This window comes from Arachis duranensis, chromosome 10, assembly GCF_000817695.3.
Source record: "Arachis duranensis cultivar V14167 chromosome 10, aradu.V14167.gnm2.J7QH, whole genome shotgun sequence".
Taxonomy (NCBI): Eukaryota; Viridiplantae; Streptophyta; class Magnoliopsida; order Fabales; family Fabaceae; genus Arachis; species Arachis duranensis.
The window spans coordinates 7,774,463-7,785,864 of NC_029781.3; the positions used below are offsets into that span (position 1 = coordinate 7,774,463).

General features: G+C 27.9%; 1 protein-coding gene across 1 annotated transcript; it reads left to right on the top strand.

The window, feature by feature from the left end:
* The first annotated feature begins 4,617 nt into the window (after positions 1-4,617).
* Positions 4,618-8,416, top strand: LOC107468876 (uncharacterized). Its single transcript, XM_052255540.1, has 8 exons — positions 4,618-4,632; positions 5,023-5,052; positions 5,361-5,500; positions 5,957-6,086; positions 6,230-6,322; positions 7,100-7,201; positions 7,305-7,655; positions 8,336-8,416. Exons 1-8 carry the CDS (start codon positions 4,618-4,620, stop codon positions 8,414-8,416), a joined length of 942 nt encoding a protein of 313 aa, XP_052111500.1.
* The last annotated feature ends 2,986 nt before the right edge of the window (positions 8,417-11,402 follow it).

Consider the following 11,402-nt stretch of genomic DNA (forward strand, 5'->3'; position numbering starts at 1 on the left):
GGGCCGCCGCCCCGTTGCACCGCCGCACCGCCGTCCTGCCGCCTGTGATCCGCCACTATTCCTCCTCCTCCTCCTTGTGATCCGCCACTGTTCCTCCTCTTTGTCCTCACCGCCCTCTTCTTCTTCTTCTTCGTCTTCTTCTTCTTTGAACTTTATTTTTGTTGTAGAATTTTTGAATTTTTAGTGAAATTTGTTATGGAATATCTATAATTTAATTTTCTGTGATTTGCCTTAAATTTGGAATATTGTTGTTGCTGAATTTATTTATTATTGTTCAAAGTGAATTTGTTGATTATTCTGAGTTATGATTTTCTGAGGTAAGGGTGGTGGTGGGTTCTGGTGTTGATGATGATAGTGGGGGTGGTGGTGGGGTGAGGAAGGTGAAGAGGAGAATGATGAGGCTTCTGTTATATATGAATGGTGATGATGTCTGTTCTTAATGTTGCGTTGTTTGGTAGCAACTTGAATTCTGATTTGATCACCAAGACTACGTTACTTGATCTTTCTGAAGTGAAGAAGCTCAAGTCTATTTTTGGTGGCAGTGGATAATAGCTTCGTTAGTGAGATCATGTTGGTTAACTCAAAATTAATCCGTTGCTTCTATTTTGTGATGTGAGATACTGCAATTTTGAATTTTTGTTCCCAGTTTTTTCGCATTGTTTTCTTTCTCTCTTCTTCTTTTTTTTGTGAAGAACATATGAGTTCTTTTTTTTATTTTTTAATTTGTGTTGTTGCTAATTTTGGATCTGAAATTATAGTTGATGATTGCTGAATTGTTTAATTTGAAATTTTTATTGATTTGTTTTTGATTGTTGCTATTGGTGTTGCTGGATTGTTGGTGGTTATGGTGTAGCGATGGTGATGTTGATGATAATGCAGAGTGTAGTGGTGAAGGTGGAGAGACTTTTTAATTTTTGTTTAAGGGTAAAATTGTCCGAAAAATTTTATTTATGGACAAAAGGACGATTTTATAACATTTTGTAACGTTGGGGATGATTTTAATAACAAAAAAAGGTCGGAGACGATTTTGATTTTCACCCCAGACCTTAGGGACGATTTCAGTACTTAACCCAATTGATAATTTCGGTTGTATTTTTTACTTAACAAACTTATTAACAATAATTTTTTTTTATTTTAATCTATTCTAGATATTATTGAATATTATAACAACCAAAATTTTTAAAAATTAAATAATGTGTTATCCATAATTTATTATATTTGTTGAAAATTTTAATTAAAAAAAATTATTTTTTTAAAAGTAATCATTTACTTAACTTTCAGCCAATGTAAAAAAAAAAAGTCAAATGTGGCTTTTATATATATATATATAGTTTTCATTAAGAAAGATGAGAGAGACAGAAGCTTACAAAAAAGAATCATTAAGACGTTGTTATTTTTTAAACTTAAATTATTTGTTTAAGTGTTTTGTTTAGGTTGTTATTTTTTAAATTTTAAGTTATTTTATTTAGGTAGTTATTTTTTAAATTTTAAATTATTTACTTAGTTTGTTATTTTTAAATTTTAAGTTATTTACATATTACTTTTTTAAATCATAAATTATTATTATTTGTTTAAATTATTATTTTCAATTTTAAATTATTTGTTCATAAATTAAATTTTTTTAAAAAATTTTCAAAAAATACATTCCTCAATTAAGAGGACTCTTGTGTCTTGATTCATGAATTTGCTAAGAAAAGTCAATGATGGATAATCAATTATTATTTTTTAAATATAAACACTTACACATAATAAATGAGTAAAACGAAATCTATGAATTTTAATAGTAACTTCATTGTAAGTTTATTTATTTGGATTTGTTTCAAGATTTCATTCTATATATTTAAATTTATTTATTTTAGTATTTTGTATTTAAATTGTTATTTTAACTTTATTTTGTTAAAGAAATTTATAATATTAATTTTTTTTGTACTTGAAGAATTTTAATTTGTTAAAAAAAATTATTTTTGCTGAAAATAAATATTTTTTCTATCTTTTTATTTAAAATATTATTATTGATATATTAATTTCAAAAATATAAAAAATAACCATACTTTAAAAAATACTTTGCATAGTTTTATCTTTATAAAATAAAATAAATAATTAATTTTTAATTTTTAAATTATAACTATTTCTTTAATAAAAGATAATTTATAAATTGTGTTTAAAATTTTTTAAATTTGTTAATTTTTAAATTTTAAAATATAAAATATATATGTATATAATTTGGTATAATTTTTTTATTGTTATTTTTTAAGTTATAATTAATTTTTTTAATATAAATAGTTACACGTATTAAATGAGTAAAATGAAATCTAAACGGTGAATAAATATTTTTCTATCTTTTTATTTAAAATGTTATTATTGGTATATTAGTATTAAAAATATAAAAGATAAAGCATACTTAAAAAAAATGTATTATGAGATTAAATAATTTTATGATTGTGGGTATTTGTCTACATGGAAGACTGTGTGGAGAACTTTGGCAAACATTATTTACCTTTTATTTATCTGGAAAACAAAATATCATCTTTAAATACGATGACAATATTGAGAAAATCATGGATTAAGAGAAAGGAAAAGATACGATATTCTTAGCATAGATGGAGGCCAACAAAGAATTTAAAAGCAGGTCAAAATTTAACGTGTGCTGAGTTTTCAAATCAATTTGTTTATAATATAGAAGAAAGGAAATGATATCCACGCAAGAGAGAATATTTTATCGGGAGATTAAACTATATTCCACCGGGTACATGTGATATCTATTATATGAGAATTTTGTAATTATTCAAAAAAGTTGCACAACATAGGAGTCTATTAGGACAGTTAATTGGATTACATATCCTAACTTTCAAGATGTTTTCTATTTTATGGGGCTATTGCTTGATGGTAGAAAATTCATTGAAGCTATTAATGAGGTCTGCTCATTAATTGAACAAACTATTTGTGATGCTATTGATATCTAATAGTGTTAACAAACTAAATCGTATTTGGAATGCAACTTAGACATTATTAGCTGACGGGATACTATATATGAGGAGAAAAATATTGAAAACTAAGGTATTTCACTATGTGGTAAATTATTATCGCATATAGGACTTTACTTGCTAAAATCAGTGTTCACCAATGGGCAACTTCACATTGCTTTGTCAAGAGTTAAAAGTTGCAACAGTCTGAACATTTTACTTCTAGATGAAGACAGCAATCCAAACTCATCAACAATAAATGTCGTGTTTAACAAAGTTTTTAATAATATTTAAATAAAAAATAGTATTTTCATTTAAGTAATATATTATGATTTATACTTTTGTATAAATATTTGTCGTAGATATAACTAATTCATTAACTATACTTTCAGACTTGAAATAAAATGTGTAACATGGAGCACAACATCATATGCCAATTATTTTTCTAATAAGGTTAGTAAAATGCTTGGTTGTCGATAAATTTTCATTAGCCTTATAATATAAAATTTAGTGTAAAATTGACATTCTACTATTACAGTTATATATATATATATATATTTTTATGTCTTTTTCCTTATAGCTCAAAAATATTATAGACTTCAAACTGTTTCATTTGCATTTTACTTGAATAAAAATAAAACAACATATTAAGTACGTTTATTATATAATGACGATGATAGTATTATACTAAACTTGAAAATTTTATGATTATAATTAAAAAGTGTAAGTCTGTGTATCACACGAGTTTAACACTAGTTATGTATAAAGTAATAATTTTATTGGCAAAATATAAACACACTTTAATTTTTAAAAAATATACAAAAAAATTAGTGACATATATTAATATAAATTTATTTAATAATTAAACACAACATTTTTTAAAAATATAAATGAATACAAATTTTATCATCTTAGAAGATATTTCCAAGGTTGCGAGAACCGGACCGGTCAATGAACTGGTGAGGTGACTGATTTACTGGTTCACAGGTTCAATCGGAGTTCAACCGGGGTTCAACCGGTTTAATTAAATATTAAATAAAATTATTAAAAATTTTGTATATAAACACATGAAACACAATACGAGTTCCTTAATGCATTGAAGAGGAAATTATCCAATAGCTATTAAATGTACAATGATGATGCCTATACCAAATGAATTATGTAAATGGAACACAAACTTAAAAAACAATCTATAACCTCTAGAGCTCTTAGTGGCTTCAGTTCTCTGTGAACTTTTCCATCTGCATTACTCATTGACTCCCCTGCCCTGTTGCATTCTTCATTGCTCTTGACCTGCTCCTCTGCTGTGTTGCACGGTTCATCAAGAGCCATTCCATTCCTATATTCACATTCACCATTCTGGCATTCTCTCTACAATCTTCAGGTGGAGATGCATGAGGGACATCCTCCTGGCAGGTTCAGAAGCATCCCTTTCAGATACTTTCACCTCAAAAATTGCTTACCTTGTATCTGATTTTTGCTGCTGTTCTCCAGCAATTGTCATTGGTTTGCTTCTTCAAGTGTTTGAATTAAATGTTTACTTCACTGTTGCAACAATATATTCTTTATTTTTAGTATTTATCTTGCATTTAGCTTGATTTTGGAAATTAAGATAGTAATCTTGTTTCCTTAAGTGCTCTTACAAATACTAGAAATGAGATCTTTTCATGTAAGTTTTTTACCTTGTTGCGTTGGTTTGTTTCTCTTTCAGTTTATGTATCATGGTCTATTCCATTACATGAGCTTGTCAAATGTTCTTTATTTTTGTAGTAAGAGAAGTTTTGTCAACATGAATTTTGTGATTTGATAATGTCACTTGATTATTATTCTAGAGCGTACTATCCAAAGACAGCTCCACTTTGGCACTCTCTCTTTAATACGAAGATGCTTTGGTTTTTTTGGCACTAAACTACATAGCATTCACTATCTTAATCATTGTTTCTGTCCTATCTGTTTGGTAGAATTTTCTTTTGAGTTTGACAATGAAGATATGAAACAGAAAGCTGGATTCTCATTGTTTTCTTATCTCCTTTTTCTTTTTTTGTTGCTGTTGTTGCAGATATTAGCTGTAGCTAGGAAAAATGGCCAGGTAAGAAAAGGCTGTGGTATTTTTATTTTTGGTGACTACAGAACAAGTTTGATTTAAATGTTGATGTACCTCTCTCTCTCTCTCTCTCTCTCTCTCTCTCTCTCCACATGTACAGATCAAGATTTTGAGTCCTGTAAGTGGAGATCTACATGCAACAATTTCAAGTTCTAGCTCCACATGTTAGTTTGCATTTATTTGCAAAAGCAAATCTGAAGCTATCTACAAGGTATATAAATCACTGCTTTTTGACAATTTAAGTTTGTCTTTCATTCTTGCATGTATTGTATTTTGGTTGTGCTCAATATAAGGGTAATAGTCTCATTGAATTAGCCAAAAAGTGTGTTGCCCGTGACATCAATTCAAGACCAAACATCTCTGAGGTTTTCATGACTTTGTCTAAGATTCAATCATCTACATTGAATTGGGATCCCTCTGATGAGCTTGAACGGTTTAAATCAGTTAGCCAAATGTCTGATACTGATAGCTGATAGTTTTTTTTTTCTTAAAACTTCTTAGAACCTAAAAATTGTAATCTACTGGCACTGATCCTGAGAATCGAGAATGCATGCTATTTTTTTTTCCACACAAATTAGTGATTTAATTTAATAAATAAATGGTATTGTTCATGTGTGTTAATAATTCAGTAAGTCTTTTGAAGTAAGAATTATTTTGACTTTAATGATTGTTCTCTCCAAGTCTGACCCAAGTTTTGTGTCAAGATCACATTTGATGAAACTAGGGAATATGATCTTAGGCAAATATTATTATATATAAAAAAGTAGAAGAGAAAAAAGCCTGAGGATGTGTTAAATGGAGGGAACATAGGATAAAGCTTCAAAGTATGTGATAGCTTGGCCAAACGATTTCTGCTCCAATCGCTTGGCAAAAAATGGAGGGAACATAGGATAAAGCTTTGGAACGAGTTTTATGATCCGAGGTTGAGTAAAACCGAGATCATAAATAATACACCAGAAGATATTGCTCTTGATCAGTGGACTTTATTCGTAGAATATCGTTTGAAGCCTGAAACTCAGGTAAGTACTTACAATCCTAGTTAAATGTTGTCCCACTAAAAAGCCTTATATATTTTGCTGCTGTAAATAGGATATTGAATTCATATGGAATGTTGTGAATGCATGTTTAACTCTATTTAATTGTGTTCAAATTTATCTTTCAGAATCTTTGTAAGAGGAATCAAGAAATTCGGCAAAAACAAACAATTCCTCATACTTCAGGTGCTAAATCAATTGCAAGAAGAAGGGCTGAATTGGTAATCATTTCTATGTGTGGATTTCATACATTTAATTTTATTTTGGCATTATCCAATTTTTCAATTTAATTCCACTTGTCTCCACAACTATTATGAGAATTGTCATGATAAAATATCAACACAACTTTCACAGGTTCATTTCTATGTTGGTAATCATGAATTGGTAATCATCAATAACATTAATTTCTCAGCTTTATGTTTAGTTTGCTGCCATTATTATATTTTATATAGCATAGGAGTCATTATGTTAGCACCTAATGCATCTCAGTTGTTATATTGTTGCTGTTAGTAACTTAATTTTATGCATATCTTTTCTTCAGTGATATATTTCTTGATTAAAATAAACTTACTCTGTTATATCATTTGTATCAACCAGAACACCTAATACTTACTCTTTTACTCTGTTTTAGTGTTTTCTAATTTTTATTTTTCATTGATTTCTGTGGCTTAGGCTGTTTTTACTAGTTCATATTTTTTTATTTTTCATTGTGCTGTGGCTGTTTATAATTTCTGTGGCTTAGGCTGTTTTTACTAGTTCATATTTTTTTTATTTTTCATTGTTTTCTGTGGCTTAGGCTGTTTTTACTAGTTCATATTTTTTTATTTTTCATTGTGCTGTGGCTGTTTATAATTTCTGTGGCTTAGGTTGTTTTTACTGGTTCATATTTTTTTATTTTTCATTGTGCTGTGGCTGTTTATAATTGCTTGATGGCTCTGATAGTGTTTTACTGATTTTGTGCTTCTACTCATTGATTTTGTGCTGCTGCTGTTTTTTAGACGGAAGAGACAGGAAAAGAAGTTAGTAGGGTTCAAATGTGGGACATCACTCACAAGAAAACAGATGGAAGTTATGTTAATGAAAAGGCTAAAGAAATAGCGGTAAGATTAAAGTACAACAAGTAACTTGTTTGTATTTCTTTTTCTTTCTTTTTTATAAGATAATATTATGTTTGATTCTTTCCCTTTCTTTTTATATATGTAGGAGAAGATTGAAGCATATAGCAGTCAACAAGCGGTGGAATCAACCGTTAATTCTCCTCTTGATGCTCTTGGAGTAGTTCTTGGGAAAGAGCACCCTGGTCGTGTTCGAGGTTTAGGCATGGGAGCTGTTCCAACTGTTGCTTTCAAGAACAACACCACAAGAATTAGTCAGATGAACTTAGGTTCTTCAAATGATGCTAGCACATCATCTACTTGTGGTTCCAATGTGCAAAAAGAGCTGGATACTGTTAAAGCGCAGTTGCAAGCATTAGTCTCTTATATTGCTTTTAAGGAAGGAGGTAAAATTCCAGTAGAATTAGCTGGAATGTTTCCTACTCAACAAATTTCACAGGTACAAATACAATTTATGTTCTTAATACCTTATTCCATGTGTAATACAAAAAAGTTGTTAAGTATCTTAATGGACTGGATCTACCAAATATGGACTATGCAACATTTAATTAATTAATTTATTTCAGGTATAGTACAGTAGCCATAGTTAAATGTAATTAAACAATAATTTTTTCTTGATGTATTATGGACAACATAATCTCACATTTGGCTGTTTGTGTTATGGCATAATGCATAGGGGCATTTCGTGGTACGACACCCTTTTTAGCATAATTATTAGTACGAACCTCATCAATGACCTATCAGATACAATGGTAATAATAGAAAGCATTATTGACTTTATATATGTTTCAGTCATATAAGTATATATTTGGCAGAGTAGTGCTTCCTGATTATTTTAGGATTGGTCCTTACAATAATGAGCATATTATATATTGTTGGCATATTATAAGACTCATAATAATCTTTATGGGCTCATTTTTGTATAGTGAAAGCTCATTGTTATCTATATGTTAAATTAGTTAAATTAGTGTGAGTTTCCTTTTCCTAATTCCCAGAAAACAGAGGATTTATTGTGCAAAAGTGCAGTTTTCTTTTTTGATGGAATAAATTTATATTAATAGTTTCAGATTCAATTTTATATCTTTTTTTATTGTACTCATAATTATATTTTTGTTGTAGGGATTGGATCAAGAGAGTGAGATTCCATCACCAAGAGAGTTAGGAAGTAGGTCTTCTGGAGCGAGCAACAAAGAAGCATGATCTTGTATGATAAAGATTTTATGTATTAAGTATTATAGATATATGTTAAAGACAAATTATTGAAAAATGTTATCTTTGATACTTTGTTTTTGGATTATGATTTTTTATTTTCGGAGATTGTGTATGAATTAAAAATCTTGTTATGATGTTTGATTTAAGGTTATGCTTTTTGGTTATGAGATTTTAAAGTTTGAGTTCTAAAAATGTCACTTTAAATATATAGTTTCAATCTCATTTTAAAAAGTATAAAATTGTAATTAGGTAAAAACGACGGCTAAAAACGCCATTTTAAACAAAAATGGTGCCATTATATCCTGGTAAAAACGGCAGTTAAAAAATACCATTTTAATCGAAAATGATGCCACTAAACCCGGTAAAAACGGCGGTTATAAACCGCCATTTTAAACGAGGAGGATGCCATTAAACCCAGGTAAAAACGGCGGTTACAAACCGCCATTTTAAACGAGGAAGATGCCATTAAACCCAGGTAATTACGGCGGTTACAAACCGCCATTTTAAACAACAACAAAACCGCCGTTTTATCTGGTTAAAATGGCGGTTAAAAACCGCCATTTTAACCGCCAAAAAACCGCCGTATTATCCAATGGTTATTATGGCGGTTTTCAAAAAACCGCCGTAATAACCAGAATGGCGCCCAGAATTCCGGCGTTTGTTGGAAGCGCCGTTTTCGGTAATAATGATGGTTGTAACCGCCGTAATTACCTTAAAAAACCGCCATTTTAATCTTTTTTTTGTAGTGTAATAAAAAATTAGAGTGAAAATAACTTAAACTACTCAAATTCTAAGAATCCTATAAAGAAGAAAGAGCTTAAAAACTTCCTTACAATATAATTGTAATCTAAAAATGACCTTACAAGAGAATGACTCTTCGTTTTTATCTCTTAACCCCTTTTTCCTTTAGCTACAATACTTAAATGGGTCAAAAAGTCTAAAAAAACACTAATTCATGTGTCAAATTAATAAGACATACATAATTCATTGTGTACGCAGAATTTTCGTATATACAAAATTTTTATGATTTTGACATCTAAGACATTTTTAACACCGATCTTTGGTTATAAATTTTACCTAAAATCATTGAGAATTGAAAAATGTGATCAATATAAAAATTGTAAAACTTGGATTCGTTTTAGCGACTCCAAATTTGTTTCAATCCGATTACTATAACTCTTTGTACTGTATCTTACATCAACTAATGTCCTGTAATTTAACACAAAAATTCAAATAAAATCTGTCACAAACACTATATGAAATCAAATTATCCTCAAATTAATTACAAAATCTATACAATATATCAATTATTACAATTGAAGGAAAAAATACAAAACCAATTAAAATTTCATGAACAATGAGAGAAATTGATTCAAAACCTAGCAAGTATATGCAATTACTACTTAACAAATTGGATTTTATCAGTTTTAATTTAGTCACTATATCTTCTTGTGATGCATCTTGTCTTAATTAACTAGGAGGTCACTCAGATAAAGACGTTTAAGACGCTTTTTTTTAAAGATGTTTCTATATTGTGTTTTAATTGGTTTCTATATAATTTATTCGGTGTTCCTCATTACATATTATTAAATTTCTCAAAAGATTTTCTTTCCAAAAACAATAAAAAATATTTAATTTGGACTAAAACAAAAAAGATAATAGATTAACTATTAGATTTTTTTAAAAGATTATTTACATAAAAAATATATCACATTCATCAATATATATATAAAACAAGCTTTTAAAATTTTTATAAATAAAAAAATTAATTTTTATTCGTATAATATATAAAATAATTACTATATTATTATTATATTATAGATTAAAATTTTTCATTTTAATAAAATAACTATTTATTAAAGTAGACAAATTAATTATTTTCTTTTCATATACAATTTTTTTAAGACATAAAAGTAATTAATTAGGACATTGGTTAAGATAATTAAAGTCACTATTTCATTAAATTTTTAATTTAAAAAAAATCCTAGTTAATTTTGGTATAAAAATTTCAAATTTGAAAATATTGATAAAAAATTATGTTGAATTTTGATTTATTTGATTCTCATTTAAATTAATCACTACATAAGTTAAAGTTCTATTTTGAAGTTATATTTGAGCTTTAATATGATTTTTAAAGTTTCAATTTACTTAGTTTGATTTTTTAACTTAGGTATCCGTGACTCATATTAGGGTTTTAAGTGTTTAGTTGAAAAAAAATAAGGTAAAAAAATTTCAATTGTCACATCAAATAGTCGCTAGAATGTATAATATAACAGTCGTTAAATTAAGTTGTTTTAATGGTAATTAAGATCTAATAATGGTTTATAATAAAAGAAGCATTCTTTTGTAATAATGAACCTATAGTAGTAGTTAGGGGTGTTCATAGATTAGATCATATCCATATAAATCCAGAGTATTTATCCGTATCTAATCTGTAATTTGAGGATATGATCTGATCTGTAAGATGATCGGATTGGATCGAATCGGATCCACACTCTAATCAGATAGAAGTAAATATGTTTTAAAAAGCAAACAAAAAAAATATTGACTTTTTTTATAAAAATAAAATTTTTAATATTTTTTATTTTATGGATATATTTGATATCTGATCCAAATATAAAAAGTGTCAATATTGAATTTGATCTAATAAGTTTAGTGCGAATTGAATCGAAATTTCAACTATATCCCATCTGTAAACACCCCTAGCAATAATAACTAAAAAATTATAATGATTATATTTTTAACTAAGAGGAAGTGCAAAAAAAAGTACTAAATACAAGAATATTTAATCAAATATTAAAAGAAAATTTTACTTTAAAACAGTTGGACTTTTTTTGCTCATATATATATAATGTAATAATAATAATATGATAATTGTTTTATATATCACACAAATATAAACGGTTTTTTTCTATGATCTTAAGAAAGGTTTTGTAAGTCCCTAATCTTGTTATCGATTTTTATAGTATTAGCC